The 17,356-nt window shown below is 30.8% G+C and overlaps 3 protein-coding genes across 5 annotated transcripts; 1 reads left to right on the top strand and 2 right to left on the bottom strand.

Moving 5' to 3' along the window:
* Positions 1 to 12: 12 nt before the first annotated feature.
* LOC110655579 (uncharacterized) lies at positions 13 to 4,899 on the bottom strand. The gene is made up of 3 exons (XM_021811941.2): positions 4,688 to 4,899; positions 4,005 to 4,284; positions 13 to 777 (listed from the first exon to the last, which is right to left on the bottom strand). Exons 2-3 carry the CDS (start codon positions 4,235 to 4,237, stop codon positions 720 to 722), a joined length of 291 nt encoding a protein of 96 aa, XP_021667633.2. The 5' UTR covers positions 4,238 to 4,284; positions 4,688 to 4,899; the 3' UTR covers positions 13 to 719.
* A 1,414-nt stretch (positions 4,900 to 6,313) lies between these two features.
* LOC110655580 (actin-related protein 2/3 complex subunit 2B) lies at positions 6,314 to 11,542 on the top strand. 2 transcript variants are annotated; one of them, XM_021811942.2, is made up of 10 exons: positions 6,314 to 6,452; positions 7,169 to 7,235; positions 7,478 to 7,685; positions 8,893 to 9,059; positions 9,703 to 9,780; positions 9,881 to 10,013; positions 10,296 to 10,387; positions 10,498 to 10,554; positions 10,834 to 10,885; positions 11,202 to 11,542. In XM_021811942.2, the coding sequence occupies exons 1-10, from the start codon at positions 6,376 to 6,378 to the stop codon at positions 11,399 to 11,401; spliced, it is 1,131 nt and encodes a 376-aa protein (XP_021667634.2). In that variant the 5' UTR covers positions 6,314 to 6,375; the 3' UTR covers positions 11,402 to 11,542. The 2 variants fall into 2 exon arrangements, with proteins under 2 accessions (XP_021667634.2, XP_021667635.2); XM_021811943.2 differs by lacking the exon at positions 9,703 to 9,780.
* On the bottom strand, positions 9,879 to 14,890 carry LOC110655581 (uncharacterized). 2 transcript variants are annotated; one of them, XR_009144411.1, is made up of 2 exons: positions 10,765 to 14,890; positions 9,879 to 10,031 (listed from the first exon to the last, which is right to left on the bottom strand). XR_009144411.1 is itself a non-coding variant. In XM_058137289.1 (2 exons), exon 1 carries the CDS (start codon positions 14,734 to 14,736, stop codon positions 13,804 to 13,806), a length of 933 nt encoding a protein of 310 aa, XP_057993272.1. In that variant the 5' UTR covers positions 14,737 to 14,890; the 3' UTR covers positions 9,879 to 10,031; positions 13,797 to 13,803. The 2 variants fall into 2 exon arrangements, 1 of the variants encoding a protein (XP_057993272.1); XM_058137289.1 differs by having other exon boundaries at positions 13,797 to 14,890.
* Positions 14,891 to 17,356: the final 2,466 nt, after the last annotated feature.

Below are 17,356 nucleotides of genomic sequence, written 5' to 3'. Positions count from 1 at the left end.
TTAAACACGTGATTAAGTTTCAGCCAAAAGAACATTAATTTAAAAAAGGTTCCTAAGTTCATATTGTTCGAGATACGACTCCGAATCAGGAATCAAATGGTAAAGTTTTCTTGAAAGCTTGTGAAAATTAAACATCTACATCTTATTCATGCTCCAAGTAAGAGCTCGAAATATCAGGTTTGCCAGGGGAAACTTGATCCATAAAAATGCAGCAAGAGAATACAGAAACTAATATGACAATAGTTATGATGAATGGCTCAGAAAGCTACCAACATAAAATGACCAGACTTTGAAGTAACTGCAACTTCAGCAAACAATCATCCAAAGTAATCTCGATTGTCGTTCATTTCTCACAAATCAACATGTGTGGCAACGCCAAAAAGAGTAAGTTTTGATCAACATACTATACATCATCTAATCTCGGCCATTATTATCGCTATCTGCTTCAATTCTTGGGATGAGATCCACGCAACAGAAGCTCACCACAATATGAACTGGTACTGAACTTCATTTTGATGAGCAACCAGTTCATTAAAATGAACTGATATTGAACTTCATTTTGAAAAGCATGACACTTTGCCTTCTCAGTCTTTCAGCTCTTTGGTTCTAGCAACAAGAAGTTGATAAGAGGCCCATTCACTTCTAATTATCAAATGTGTTATCACAGAGAATGCTTCATTGACTTATCCAGCAGATATTTATAAATGGTACTGCAATATCTACATTATGGTGCAGACACAAGAATCTGAATCATCTTCATCAGAATCACTATAATCGCTGCAGGCACGAACAGAAAACAGGGAGTGAAGTGAACAGTCACTAACATTAGATATGAGAATAGGTTTTCAATGCTCAAGTAAATGATCATACATAAAAGGATCATATATCTACGCATGAAATGTTGCAATTTTCAGTTATTTCTTAATGCAATGTGGCAGAATTGAAGATCTTCTGAATGACCAAATGACTAAAGCAAGGTGCTGAACCAAAGAGTTGTTTCAGTTAAGTGTTTCACCCGAGCCAACCAAAACATGGTTGGACAATTAGTGTATTAACCACTAAACGTTTTCAACCAAAATGCATCATCAATTCTTTACATACAATCGCATAAAACTAGAGGGCACGCCAAAATTTGAGCCTGTGTCTATTGACAACAGAGAAATATTATCATGATAACAGTGCCTTGCCACTAAAAGAAGCTACACATACACTATTACAGCGGGAAACCACAGGTTGTAGTTGATTCTTCAGAATGTAATGTCATGAAGCCATAAAAGACAAAGGGTACAGCATCCAAGATAAGTTGCAATGGACAATTGGAGACCTACATTCCTTGGGCCTTTAACTACTTGACCATAAATACACATGGGCTAAGGAAACACAATTTGCAGTGTAATTTTAGATGGCCTCTCTTTCTTCTACCCCTCTAAAAAAAAATAAAAAAATAAAAAGCAAACTTGCTCAACTAGAAAGGGGAAGTAATTCATGTAATTTTCTTTTCTTCTTTTAACGTGTGACAATCCTTTTTATAAAATTCAATTCCAATCTTAAGCAAGCATAAAAAAAGTACAAGAAGGAAGGAGGAATAGAGATACAGTTGCCATTATTATCAGACTGACCATTAATCTTCTCTGTGAAGGCAGTGAATCCTCAATTTCTAACTGCTAATTCCTCAATTCCGGTAGCTAATCTCAGCCTCCTTAGTAAGATAATAAAGAGAGAATGGCAATAATGGTTCCAAGGAGTAAATGGGTTCACTCATTTAATTTTTCCATATTGTATCTAGTATTAGCCAGGAACATACTGAAGTAAGTCAGCTGGAGGCTTCCACAGAAGCCACTATATTCTGAAATCTGAACGAGATAGAAGTGATAAGTTGAGTCATCTGATAAATAGAGCCCGCTCATGAAGACGCCAAAAGAACATAGATTAGATGGTTTGAGAGCAAGGGTCTGGTAGACCATAGATTCTAGCTATATGCTCTCTACTTCTATACTCAATGATAACCAAAATGTAGAAATAAGCTATCTTAATAAATTGAAGTGAATCAAGACAAAACAGAGGAACATTATCAAAATCTCCCACAACACTACCATGGCGCCCACTGAAAGCAACAAATCCAACAGAGAGAACCTTGGTGTTGACGACTCTTTGGCTCCTAGTTTAAGTTACTGTAACACAATAAGGGTAGCCAGTGACGCGGGAAAACCTGATGCAATGTTTCTAATCCAAACCAGAGAAAAACAAATACATGTAAGCAAGATTTCAACAAAAACTAAATTATCATCGGCTTTTCGTATTTGATCTCTGAAACTCTCTTTGAAGGGTCTCTTGAAAGACAAATGAACAGGCAGGAAAAGTAGATGCTACTGCTGCTAACATCTGGTTTATATATTTAAAAAGCAAGTCAAGTAGATAGCTCAAGTCCAAGACGATGTCACAGCTTATCACAGATACTAGAGAGAAAGGATGGATTGCAGTGATTATGAGACTGTGATACCTATAGTTTCAACTTTCAAATGACGTTAATCCAGGTTATTCCAGAAAATACTCAACCCAACTAAGCCTTAACCTCAACCAAGTTGCAGAAAATATTGCATACAATCCTATATGCTTTTAAGCAATTGAAAAACAAGCTGCAATAACCATTTCAACTTCATGCAATAGAACTGCCAAGTTCAGTAACATGCTTTAACTTAAACAAATCCCGATACATAACTAATGCATGGAAGCCTTTCTTAGTTATGCATAAGTAAGAATGTTGGTTTACAGTAGAAGCGCTTATGGTAATGTGGCAGGAGTTAAGCCAACAGCATGGCAATTGCCTCTCTTCAATAGCCAAATCTTCAATTAAACATATCTTAGCCTTAGTGCAACCTCTTTTTTCAAACATTAGTTTGCATAGATAATGAGTAGATAGAACACTTCACAAAAGGGTATAATTAGGTTAGCTGTCTATTGCGTAAGGGACTAGTCAAGCCTGAAAATCAAGCATCTCTAAATAGTGGACAGTGAATTTTGTACAAAGATCAAATACTCTTTCAGGAGAAACATAAAACAAATTTAAATTTCACTGTGCTTGAAGCAAAACTTAAGTCATTTATTGCTGTAAGTTTCAACAACACAATGACCCAAACAAAAAAGAAAAAAGGAAGAACAGATTTCTTTAGTTTAATTGATTAGGTATATTATTTGTAAATATTCTGTTCCAAGAGATTTGGTTAAAAGGATCCCATAATTTATTATTTAATGATTTTGATTAACTTAAAGGGTTTATATAGGTTTCACCTTTAATTCCACATGACAACAGGCTCATGTTTGATTACATGCAACATTAACATTGACAGTTCATCCGTCACATAACTCACTATAGTTACTCTGGTATAAAGGAGGGGTTTACCTATTAATGAAAATAGGCTGCCCAAGTGACAACTGAGATCATCACGTTTCTTAAACAAAAATGACAAAACTAGGTGTAGACTAGCACTGAACAAAAAATGCTTGTCCTGGATAGAACACTATCAACTGGGTCAGCTTAATGGGATTGATCAGTAAGCAAAAAAGACATAATAACTAAAACGCATCAATTTAATTCACGCCATAAACGCTTCACTCACTTCAACCTAACCCAAAACAGAGGTACACACCACAGATTCTTGCATGTATGCAAGCAGATAAACATGCACACATATTCAGGGAAGTCTATAACCTGGTATAGCAATAATTATAGCCATACAAGTCGTACAACCACCCAGATATACCAGTCAAACTGAAGCTTATCCTGCTATAGCATTTACACATACATGCACTGATGCGCATTCCATTATTAGAATGATTATGCAGTTGGGTTCGTTATTCGTTACCAGTGTATATGCAATAACTACGCCATGTCTTCAAACCAAAAATAACAGAGACAAATTTACCAAACATCAGAAAAAAACAAAAATAGCATCCGAAAATCCAAAATACCAAAATTCTTTACTTAAAGCAAAAACTATAATTACCTTGGTTCAAATACTAAAACTTCCGCAAGTTTATTCCCATTGTTATCATTCCACTGAACTTTTCTCTGCACTCTCTCTGTATTTCTTGACATCCCACCTCTCCTAGGAGGTAACAAAGTATTGGACTCACTGTAATCTTCCTTATCATCAATATGGTTTTCAACTTTTTCAGAGTCTACAGTTATCAAAGGCTCGTTTGTGAACCCATTAGCATCCTTGTCATCTTTATCCATTGGCAATTACGCACACCACAATACCCGAAAAGCTGATCCTATCAAATCTGAGTAAATAAGAGGAAACGGCAGGTAATTGAGAACTTGGGAACTTTTTACAGTTCAACAAAAATCCCAGCTACCCAAGTGGCTAAACATTAAGAAATAACAAACCCTAACCCTAAAATTAGAATTTTTGATGCGTTGTTTAAGGTAGAAAATACAATTTTGACAATTAAGCTTCAAGGTCAACGTATATTTAATACATGATCAAGCTTGGAAATGAATCAAGAAAAAATAAAATCTAGAAACATAAGGCAATAAGAGCCAAAAAGGGAAATAATTTGAGCAGACATGAAACTAAATTCGGGAGAAAGAGACAGAAAAATTGAAGCATTGAAAAGCAAAAAGGTTGCGTGAAGGTTAGATTAGATGTACAAAAATGGCAATAAACGCAAAGGTAGAGAATACCAGATTAATCGTACAGAAAAGCAAATCAAATAAGCGTGTAAACGACACCATTTACACCCAAATTGCTTTGAATTTCGAAGGACTCAAAAGAGAAGATGACAATGAAGAGACGAAGAAAGCAAAATGATAGGTGCGGGTCTTGCTTTCTTTCGCAATCGTAATAAAAATACTGCAGTATTTTTTCAGTATGTTGTGTACTTCAGTTGACACTGTATAAAAAAAATTTGGATTTTTTATATTTTATAGAAAATAAGTTTGATATGGAGATCGGACCGCTGTGAAAGAATGCCGCGTGGATCCCAGGAGATACATGGAACTTGTCATGTCTGCGAATCTTATCGTGATGACACGCGGTGTGAACCCTCTATGCTACCGTATAATTATACACCAGCACGAATACATCTTATTTTTAGAAATTATTAATAAAATAAATAATTAAAAATACAACATTTAAATTTAGAAAAAAATATTAAAAATCTAAAAAAAAAATCAATTTAACAACATACTTTATAAATGTTTATAAAAACTCCTATTTACTTTATTCACGTACTTTTTTTTTTAATTATAGCTTTCAATATCTAATTATGAATATTTGCAATGATTTTAAATTCATATAATTTCAATAATAATTTTATGTGGTATTCATTTCATTTTATTTATTATTAACCTATTTATCTTTTTAATATAATTAAATTTTATACTGTAACCTAATTTCACAATTTATTTTTATAATAATTATATAAATGTTACGTTAAAAATTAGTAAAAAATTACACTAATAAGTGATAAAATATAATAATATGAACATGAATTTAATGAGATAAATAAATTTTATTTAATATATATTATTTAAATTTTTATGTAAAGTATTAAGAAATTAAAAATCCACATATTAAAAATTTTGATAAATCTTTCACTTATAATCCTTTGAAACAGACTAATTTTGTAATTCCCTCTTTGCCTCCTTGAAGACTCAATACATTTCTACATATTTGTAAAAAAAAAAAAAAAAGATAGATGCAATTTATAATGGTTTGGTGGGGTGGTGCTCAGCTGCAAGCATGATGTTTGCTTTGTGGGCCATCTCATCTGCCTCTCATGGGTTTAGGATTTTTATTCTATTTATTAATTAATTTTTTTTTTTCTGATTATTAGAAAGATGTCAAATTCAGGGACTTTTTTCACATAAATAAAGACGCCAACCATCATTGCATTTCCTTTCATTTATAATATAAAAAACGGAGATTTGACATCATCACTGGCCTTAAATCCATCATACTTTTGGATGTCTCTATCAAATATCAACCATTATACTCATAATAGAGATATGAAATTTTAGTAACTCTCTTTGTTTCAAAAAAAGAAAATCTAAATAAATAAAATAAAATTTTCACACAAAAACATGGGAAACAAGAATCCAAATCAGCTTCAATTGCAAGGCCGCACTTGTCCAAAACACAAAAACAAACTCTAACAATAGGGGGGATATGGGCAATGGACGGGTGGCTGATCCATTTGGCGTCATTTACAAACAAAAGTTAGTGACACTGACAGAAGTAATTGCTTACAAGGCACCTTAAAATAATTGCAACCGTCAAACTTAATCTATACTCAAGGCATGGACAAATCCATTCTCAACTTACAGTCGTATATCTAAGTTTGTCTCCACCACCAAGTGGGGGCTGGGAGATGAGAAGAGAGCTCAGCATGGCTTGCTTTGAGAGGGCATCACCTGCACTCAAGGAGATCCTGCTCAAGTTGTATCGGTAAGCTCAATTTAATATTCATCCCAGTGAAAAAAGGGTCAATGTAAACTTTAAATTTTTGTTTTCATAATATATATATATATATATATATATATATATATATATATATATATTGCAGTAGGTAACTATGAAGGCTAACGGTTAAAAAAAAAATTCAGGGTAACAGCTTAATCTGACTGAAATTACAAATAGAAAAAGGAATCCAGCAAGCTGCAATTCCTACAAAACATAAAAATGTTGGTTTAGTTACTGCCAGCTTTGTTGTTCCATACATGTGTAGATAGCTTCACTCTTACGCAAACCACTTTCCACCAAATGGCAAGTAATTATGATCACTTCTCACCATTCTCTAGTGACATAATCAGATTAGCAAGGAAATGGATACAGCTTTCTGATGCTTTATTCTTTTATGTTTCTAGATAAAAGACAATCCCTATTTCAGCTCCAGGGTTTCTTCTGAGCATTGTGCACACATTGATAATGGATGTAAAATTGTAAATAATTAATGCTTCGTTTGGTTGGAGAAAAATAGAAAGGACCAAAAAAAGACAAGCCAGAAAGTAGTATGGCACTGTTGAAATGAAAATTTTATGTTTCTTTCTTTCCTTCTCTGCAAGTAAAAGGCATATATAGCTCAAGATGCATGCATTTTATAGAGTAAGGTAAATAACAATCAATATTCTCTTTCTTTTTTTTTTTTTTTTTTTTCATGATAGTGCTGAAAAGCATGTGGAGGTTGATCATCACTTGTATGAATTTGGTTCTGTAGAGTACCATATTCAGGTAAGTCCTCAGCATTCTCTACATTCCAGCTTCTACTTGATTAAACCAGTTTTAACTAATATTTTTCATAGAAATGAACCAAGTTTTGAAGCTTGAGACCTTAGCATTATATTACTTGTTATCTTTCTTGAATGTGTGTTGGTGAGATCGACAATATAAGCAGGCTTTTTTCCTTTTTGTTGTGATAAGTAGCCTTCCAAAAAAGAAAACATTTCAGAATTGTTCTGATGAGATTTTAACAGTCCCCAGCAGCAGATCCAAATCATAACTACCTGTCAATATCAACTCCATTGCTTTCCCATGGCGTTCTGCATTCATATGGGTTCTCACCATACACAATACGGATGCTCAAGGAGGTTTGTTCTGATGCTGTGGAAATTGTTGAACCCCCAAGAGAAGGATACCAGCTCACTTTAAAACTTGATTTTTCCAAGATTCCAAGTGAAAAAGGTTTGCTGCTCAAATCACCCATATACAACATATTGTGGTAGATGTAGAATATTGTATTAAACAAGGTATTTACATGGCTTGCAGAAAACAGAAAATACAACTATCAAAATAAAATAGCCCTGCTGTCTAGATTAAATGATAAATTAATTGACTAAGACTTTGTTTCATAAATTTGCTTTTTTTTTCTTGTTTTTCTTTTTGCTATTCTAAAATACAATAGCAAACGTATAAAAGAAAAAGGCCTTTTAAAAAGAAAATGAAGTCTTACTTATCTGCAATAGATATGCTAACAGAGAAAGTAGACAATAGCTTCAGATAAAATCATTCAATCCGTAGACAAAACAAGAGAATAAGTGATAAAATTGCATGTTGATACTCCTCAATTAAGGTTTGGCACCATCAGACCATTTAACACTATGAAACAAAAGTTTAATCACACAAGTAGACAGTGTGCACCTGCCATTTGCTCCAGTAGACAATTTTAGTCCGGTGCAGATGCTTTTTAAATGTCATTATCCGAAAAGCTGGGAAGGGACATCTACAAAAACTGTTCAGAGAAACATGAATGTAGGAATTTGAAAGATTAGCTGAAAATAATCCTGAAAAGAAGTCAAACAATTCAGATTGATAGCACCTCTTGTTAGTGAGAACATTTAAACATACAAGTTTGCTAAACAAAGACAAAAACATTCAAGTCAAAATCATTTGGATAGGCCTGTTGCTAAAGGAATTTTAGACTAACTAATCCTTTTTATAGTCAATGTGATTTTCAAGAATTTTGTTATATTAGGCAAGCAAATCTAAGTCATACACACAATCGCACAATCATACCGCATAAAAAAGGAGAAAAAGAATAATATAAGATTTACGTGATTAGACTGTAAGGCCTACATTCATGAGCAAGACAAGAGAAAAAATTCTACTATAATGAAGAAAACAAGATAAAATCAGTCAGAACTCTCAAACCCTAACCCCAATGTGTTTTCTGAATATCTCCAAAGGGCATAACATTACAATATTTATACTGGTTCAAAATTCAAGTCACATAAAAATAACAAATTTAAAGCATAAAAATAACAAAATGATTCTAACAGGAGATAACTATATTCCTGTTAATATTCAATTTTTTTTAATTATATAATATTCATATCAAACTGTCAAAACTCCACATTCCATTATTATGATTATGGGTATGTTTCTGTTCCAGAATCAGAAAAGGTGATTAGACAAATTTCTTCGGTGCAAGCAGTCATTTTAAGTTCCCAACTGAAAGAAATGTTGGAGAATGTCAATTCTCAGGATGTGTCTCAGGGGATGTATAAGCCAATCAAACTTGTCTACCACCCAAGAGAACCATTTTATGTCATCAAACAGGTAATTTCTACACAAGGAATTGCTACTTCTTCAGCATAGTAAGGTGTCAATAAGAACCCAAAGGAGGATGTGTAGGCTTCAAAAGATATTGTGACCAAACAAAATTTTAGAATTAAAAATGTTAGTCAACTACATTTTCATGTCACGTGCATGATAAAACCATACTATGCTGAGAAAAACTTTCAGAAATTTGTATAAATCCAAGAGTATATAAAAATAATTTTCCAACCATTTAGACTGTAAAAAAAATGCTATTAGATCATTCTGGCCAGATGCTTGTGAGGTAAGTTCATCAAGCCTTTCCCATAGATAAATTTTTACTATTTTGTTGGATTTCCAAGCAATTACAAATATTTGAGCAACTTAAAATAGACCGCTAGATTCATACATTATTGTCTCTTATGTAAATCTCCAAAACTGCATTCAAATATACTCAGGAGAGATTCACTAAAAATTATATTTAGACAAAAAGCTACCAAAAGCAACCCTCTTCACTCACTTTTGATAAAATCAGCAATATGCTCTACTCATCTTTCAGGATTGGAAACAAGGCCTCTTAACAAATTTTAAAGGATAAAGATCAATGCACATTTTTATCCTCATACAGATTGTCTAAATTAAAGTAAATTGATTTGTTGGACAGCAACAAAAAATCACTGCAGTATTCCCAATGCGTTTTAAAGAACCTTCAGATGTGATCATAGCAACAGCCTTTTTTCAGGTTTATGATTCTCAATATTTTTGGCTCTGAAATCCTCTTCTTATTAGTCCTGGGAATAACGGTATTTTATTACCTTTTCTCCATTTTTGTTTTTCAATAGGAACTTATGGATGTGGGAAGTTCAGAAAAATGGTCCAAAGCACCACCTTGCACCTGGTCACCCATTCCTCCACCAGAATTAAGAGGAGAGCCTTTAGAAGATTTGAGCACCAATGGAGGGTTTGTTTCTTTTGGTATGCTGTTGCCCTGTCCTGAATACAAAACCATACATAGCATGGTTTAAATAACATTAATATTAACTTAGGCAAAAATTATCATTAACATAAAACAGTCACATTACCAATCAAGCTTTAACAAACAAAATTCAAGAACCCAATCCATTGATTATACATCTTTTATTTTATTTTTTAATATTAGCGGCAGCATTTAATTTCTCTCCCACTTTTGAATTATTTTCCACCTATAAGCAAAACTTTTGAGCATGTTCAGACTGACAATTTACTGTCATATTTCAGATATTTCATCTCGTCATGTTGAAGGTAAAAAACTAGATAAGACTGTATGGAGTCTGTTAAACTTCTATGCCTATGTGAAAAACCACATAAAGGTAACATTTCTATTAAGGCATTTTATTTTTCATGTATATTTTGTTGGGAAGAACAGGGTGTTTAAGTGGTGGACTGCATACATTTTTGGCTGACAAGAGTTTTTGAATAGTGCACCAGAGGATTCATACAGAGAAGGATGCAAAAGCGTTTGGAAAACTTGGTTGAGGTTGGGAACTAGAAACCTTAAAAAAACTAAACTAGCATAATAGTTCATAGTGAGCCAATTCAGAAACCAAAAGGCATTCTTTTTTTTTTTTTTTTTTTTTTTTGCTATAAGGCCTTTTTCTCTTTTCTTGTAGCTACATGCAAACAGTACTTTTGGACTGAACCTAGTAACTTAATATTGCAAAAACAAACAAACATTAGTCAAAATTACTCGAGGAATCTTCAACAAGAGCATGAGCTAACAAGACAACAAGACTAATTATCTTGCTGCGTCTTGCAGGTCCTGCACAAGGAAAATCAAGAAGAAGAAGGAGATGTTAAAAAGGTTAAAGGTACGCTTATGCTTTCATCTTTTTAAAATTTTTAAAACTTGAAGAAAATAAAAATGACAAACTCTCTTTTCTGGCAGCACCAAGTGTTGTTTCCACATTGATGGATACAGAACTGATAATTAATCCACTGAACAGTCATTCCATCATCCATATGTTCAGAGAACTTATTGTAACAAGATGTTTTAGAATTCAATAACTTGTTAGTATATCAGTCTCATCAGCATAACATTTCCAGCAGATTGATAATTAAAACAAGAAAATAGAAATATGTTTTGCTTTACATTTTGGTTTTATTCATATTTTGTTTTCCTTACAGAAAATGCAGGATGTAGATATGTTAGAAAACTGGTAAGGTTCCCAAAATCTGCAATGCTTAAACAAAGATGTGGTGAGTTCACCAAAAGGATGAAGCGGATTCGTTTTCGAATTAAAATCCATGGATTTGGGCGTTTTCGGAGACGTTGGTTGACAATCCCAAAGTTATCTTCTCCAATGAGATATACTAAAATAGATTAATTTATATCCTATATCTAATAGGTTATTTGCAATTAAGACATGCAATATGGTGCCACTCGTGGACTTTAATGTTTTCGATGATTGTTACTACAAGCCTTTTCTAATAGCAATACATGCAAAACTGTATGTTGGTCAAGCCTACTTAAACTGAGAAAATGACAGCAAAGTAATTTCAGGAGCCATTAGGCATCAGACACATCACATTAAAATATTAGCTAGTCATATTGATAACTTTTACAAATTAAGAAGTTTACAGTTAATATCAACTAATGCACAAACAGGAAATAGAAAAACAACACGGGTAAGTGTGAATTCTGTAATAATATGTTCGAGAAAAGAAAAACCCCATGATAAACCTTGAAAATAGGATGTCTAACTGTCAGAGGAGTTCCAATGTTACCAATCTGATTTTGGTCAATTATACAACAGATAGTATCTTCAATTATTTCTTACAAGTGGTTTATTAAATGAAAGACAAGTAGAACATTAAGATACATAAATTAGCAGAAAAGCATAACTTTACCTTCATCTATCAACAACCAGCCAACTCACATCTGCTGAAAATTTCAAGAAATATTAAATTTGCATTCATGTTCATGTGAAGGTTACTAAGAAAATTCTGCACTTGTGTACATCTGTGTGTATGTCAGAGAGAGAGAGATATAGATCAATGAGATGCCTATGACAGTATTAAAATGTATGAAGCATTAATTTTTGGCCGAAAGTTGTTCATAGGAGTCCAAAAATTAAGTCATTATTCAAGCAACTCATTGTTTAACAAAAGTATTATACTAGCATATTGTTGGCAGATTGAACATAAATGGCCCAAATACAAAGATTTAGGATTGAAAGGAAGAGCTGACGAGGTATAGAAAATGAGAAATGGATAATCTCTGTAGCAAAACAATGAAACCTTATTCTATAAATATACAAGGCTTTTCTTTATCTGTGGATTCAAATTAAGCACCACAAAAAACCCTTACTTTTGAACCACATCCAAGTAACTTGAACTCAAAATCCAAACCCCTCCAAATTTACTAATCTGCACACGAGATAGGAAAAAAAATTCAAAGAAAAGAATTGAATTGAGACACCATTATGACCCATTTTATCAAAATATGACAATAACTGTGAGGTGAAACTTAACATCCTAGCTATTAGGTGAAAAATGGATCACTGTGTTGTGGAACAAAAACTCTACTAAGAGTTTTGGGGCTTTTTGTGATCAATTACAATTCATTCTCTTAAGGTCTGATGAATGATGAATCTGAGGCTAAGATCATCCATTTGATTTCGTAGGATCAGACAACATTCTCTCTTCATAACTATAACATGAAGCAAAACGTAATTCCAAATAAAGGACCAAAAAGTTGAGGCATTTAGCCATTCTAAATTCTGGAACAAAGTTACCAAGAGTAAGACAAAAGCTGTAAGAGGATATTCATTTTCCTTCATTCTGAACACTCCTCTTCTGCTATAGATATTAGCCAAATGCAACTTCTGTGTGCATTTCTTTCCAGCTTCATTCAGAAATAGTCTATGCCATGTAAACTGAATTTTTTTTTTTTATATTGGTGTAATTTGAAGTACACTCTAAAATTAGGTCAAAACCTGTCTCTTTTTTCCCCCTCTTTTGCAAACTAAAATCTCTACTTATACAATTTGAGCTAAAAACTCACAATTCAAATGCCTGCATTTCACATTTTATATCAGTGAATGTCAATCCACTAGCAAATTCTTTCCTGGATGTAATTGATTTTGAACCCTCTGATTCAAACACGATGCTATATGAGCACAAATTGCTTCGATGGGTCATGGGTGCATTCTATCTAAGGTAATATTCAAACTATGATCACATTTTCTTTCAATCAAACATAATTGAAGGAAAAAAAAAAAAAAAAGAGTTTTTCGTTTAACTTCAGAAATATGTGTGCTGCTTGCTTTTAGCACAGAGCAAAAAATGATAGAACTTCCATTTCATTATGTTGCACAGCATCAGTGTCATATTAAGCTAAATAAATACGAGCATTTTCAGCAAAATGTAATTTTTTTGCACTAGACTTCTTTGTGGCATTAACATTATGAGCTTAACCACTTGTCAAAAGACATAAATAAGACAGAAAATTAATCCACCTCTACCAGTTTAATAACACTAACGATGTTGCCAGCCTTAATAACCTCAGAAAATAATTCATAAACTTTACCATAAACTAACGTATATAAGAGTAGTTTCATGATTTAAAAGACAAGCTACTTAACGATTTTCTTTGTGCAAACAACCAATATGTCAGAGGATAGGGGAAAAAAAAAGGCATACACTTACAAGAAAAGAAAATTGTTAAATGTTGATTAAAGCAAAATTGTACGAGAGAGATGAAAGGCAAAAAAGCCATACAAGCGCTCTATTCCAGCTCAAATTCAGGAAGTGTGCGCATCAAAGCACTGTCTGAATGGAGTTCTGTCAGTAATGGACCACTTGCCTCACAATGCCTTGAATCCCTATGACTTGACAACAGCCCAAACACCCCAAAGCTCACAAGCAAGACCCCAATTGCATGCCCAATAAATAACAAATTAACCAATGCCACACCCCTCAATCCATCCTCTTCAAGATCACACTTCAACTCAGCATTTTCACTTTCTGGCGAAACCATTATTTTATGACAACCCTTGAACGCAAAAACCTCAGTATACAAGCACAAACCAGCTTGCAAAAACCAAGTCCCCCTTAAAACCAACCCACAACAAAAACAAAACTCCATGAAAAAGGCAGTAGGCCTAATAGCCAAATACAAACAGCAGCAACCACAAATAATGGTCAAATCACCACATAAACCGTAAAAAACCCCACCAACGTGACCAGAAATCCCGTTCCCAATAACTGTATACTCCATGAAAAACACAATCCCCGTTAATATAAACAAGAAATTATCATTAAGGGTTAATGGGTCAATGGTATCTCGCAAAAGAAATAAAATGATCAACGCCCAATAAAGGAAAAGAACCAGGGATTGATGCGTGAAGGAGAAACGATAAGCGGGGTGACCGTTAGAAGACAAGAAAAGGAAGATTTCAGAGAAAGAAGCAATTGGGAGGGCTATAGTGAGGATATATAAATCGAGATTCTTCCATTTGGTCTCAGAGAGATACCACGTTTTGGATCTGAACAAAGATGGGTTCTTGATGTAGAGAGAAGACGAGCAGAAGAGGCGGCGCAGCCCAATGGGAAGAAGGAATAGGGCGGCGGAAAAATGTGTCGCCATCGATGCCATTTGTGCTGTTGATAATGTGGTATTTCCGGTCTTGGATTGTTTAAAGGTTTCAGAAAATGTCATACACGTCCCTTCCTTTGGCCTACTTCAGTTTTTTCCGGTTCAGTGTGGACGCTACTTTTGCTACATGGTTGGCTGGCTGCATGATTCCTGTGCTCTCCTGCATTTGAGCGATTGGTGAATCTCCCAAATATAATAATTGACAAGCAAGATTTACCCTTTGATCCTTAATTGTGGAAGGGAATGGAAGATAAATTAAAAAAAAAAAAAAAATATATATATATATATATATATTATTTAATTTTTATATTTTTAATTATTTAATATTAATATTTTAAAAAATATATCATTTAATTTTTATATTTTATTTTAATTAAATTATTTAATTCTTACATTAACTATGTAATTTTTTTTATTTTAAATTAATTAATTAATTAATTTTAAAAAATATTATTATTCAGTCATTCTATTTTAAAATAACTAATAAATTGATTTATATATTTTAAAAAATATAATCTTCAAAAAAAATATAAATTTTGCTATGTAATGCTAAATCCGAATTTACTTTTTTTTTATTTTTAATTTCGTAGGTATTATTTTTATATTTTCTCTATTGAAAAATAATTCCTTTTAATTATTTAGAAGTTTAATAAAATTGGTTAACTTTTTTGTGAAAATAGTTTGTATCAATTTTATTAATAGATTAAAATAAATATATAATGAGGAGGATAATGGTGTGGGTGTAGAGGATAAGAAACATTAAAAGAAAAAAAAAATAAGAGAGGATAAAAGAAAAATAAATGGGAAAAAATTAAGATAGTTTAGGTATAAAAAATAATTATAAGAGTAAATATTTAATAGAGTCAAATAATATAGATTAACTATAAAATACATAGACTAACTAATCAGTTTCATTAAAATAAATAGACTAAATAATAGTTTGATTACTGTTGACTAACGAAAAAATTGGCAGATCGATTAAATAGTCTAATGAAAGTAAAATATATGTATTAAATAATATATTTTTAAAATATAAGATAAAATAGTTAGTTTCATTAAAATATATAAACTAAACAGCAATTTACCCTAAAACAATAAGGAAAAAAAATGAAAATTTCACTATATTGTTTAATAGTTTACTATAATAGAAGAGCAATTTCTCTCTTAAAGGAAAATAAATCATTATTATACCCTCTTTTTTTTCATATATTTATTATATTATAAAAGTATATTTAAATATTTTACATTAATTTTTCTTATTTATTTGTATTTTCCACCAATTAGAGAATAATATTATGATTTAATTACAAGGGAGTTAACAAATGAGATTTCCCTTCATTTCCCTTCCATTTAATATCAAACAAGAGAATTAAAGAAAATTATTTTTTTTTTACCTTTATTTCTCTCAATCCAAATTAGAGACAACATTTTTTTTTCAAACCAAGGCATAAATAGTATTATATTTATTTATGTTTGAATTTTTATATTATATTATAATTAATATTTAAACAAATAAATAATTTAGAAAATTTAATTTTATCATTTTATCAATTTAACCATTAATTAAAGAAACAAAAAAGATGATTAGTGAAAGATTAAAATGTTAATAATATATATGTGTGTGTGAGGGGGGAAATATTGGTTTTAACCAAATTATCCTTCATTATTTATAGTATTTGTAATTATATTTTTTAATTTTTAGTTTAATTTTAGAATTTATATAAATTTAAAATTTTTGGTACTATTTATATTAGAAGCCTCCTTAATTAAATTTTTATTATAATATAATTTTAAATAAAATTTATAAAAATACATTCATAATTTTTATTATTTAAAAAAATAAGAACGTATTTTATTTATATAAATAACTTTTTTAATCAATCATAATTTTTATCTCTATTTTATAATTATTTATGTAAAATTATTTTAATACAATTATATTTTAATTTATGTAGAAAAATAAGAAAAAAATTAATTTTTATTTGCCAAACATATGAATTCTTTTATTAATGTTTTTAAAATTTTTATTTAATTCAATTTCTTATAAGTTAATTAAAAAAATATTTCATATAGATAAATTTATATTTTTTTTAGTTATAGATATATTTTTAAAATTTTTAATTATTACATTAATATATAAATTAGTTATAATTAAAATTTAATTTATAAATCTTATGCAAATACTACTAATGGACAAGTTATATATATATATATATATATATATATATATATATATATATATATATTCAACCGCGGGTAAAAAAATTATTTTTGTTGATTTATAAAAAAATATTTAATTAGTATGTAATATATATTAAAATTATATGAATCTAAAAATTTTAAATAATACATAATTACATACAAAGTATAAAAAAATAAATTATATAGATAAATAAATATATATTATTTAAAAATTTAATAATTAATAGAATACGTGAAGTTTGAATTAAATTATATAATTAATATAATTAATACAATAATTATAATTTATAATACTTTATTTTAAAATGATACATTATTAAAAATTTAAAAATATTAATATTTGTATATATAAAAAACTAATATTTTAAAAAATTTTAATACTATAATGTTATCCTAACATAATAAATAATAAATACATATAAAAAGAGTTAGAAATAATATTTTGAATATATAATTGTTATTTTAATTTAATAAATTTATA

The sequence above is a fragment of the Hevea brasiliensis genome, chromosome 15, assembly GCF_030052815.1.
Source record: "Hevea brasiliensis isolate MT/VB/25A 57/8 chromosome 15, ASM3005281v1, whole genome shotgun sequence".
In the NCBI taxonomy this organism is placed as follows: Eukaryota; Viridiplantae; Streptophyta; class Magnoliopsida; order Malpighiales; family Euphorbiaceae; genus Hevea; species Hevea brasiliensis.
The sequence above is the reverse complement of the archived record's forward strand: the minus strand, read 5'-3'. Positions and strand labels throughout refer to the sequence as shown.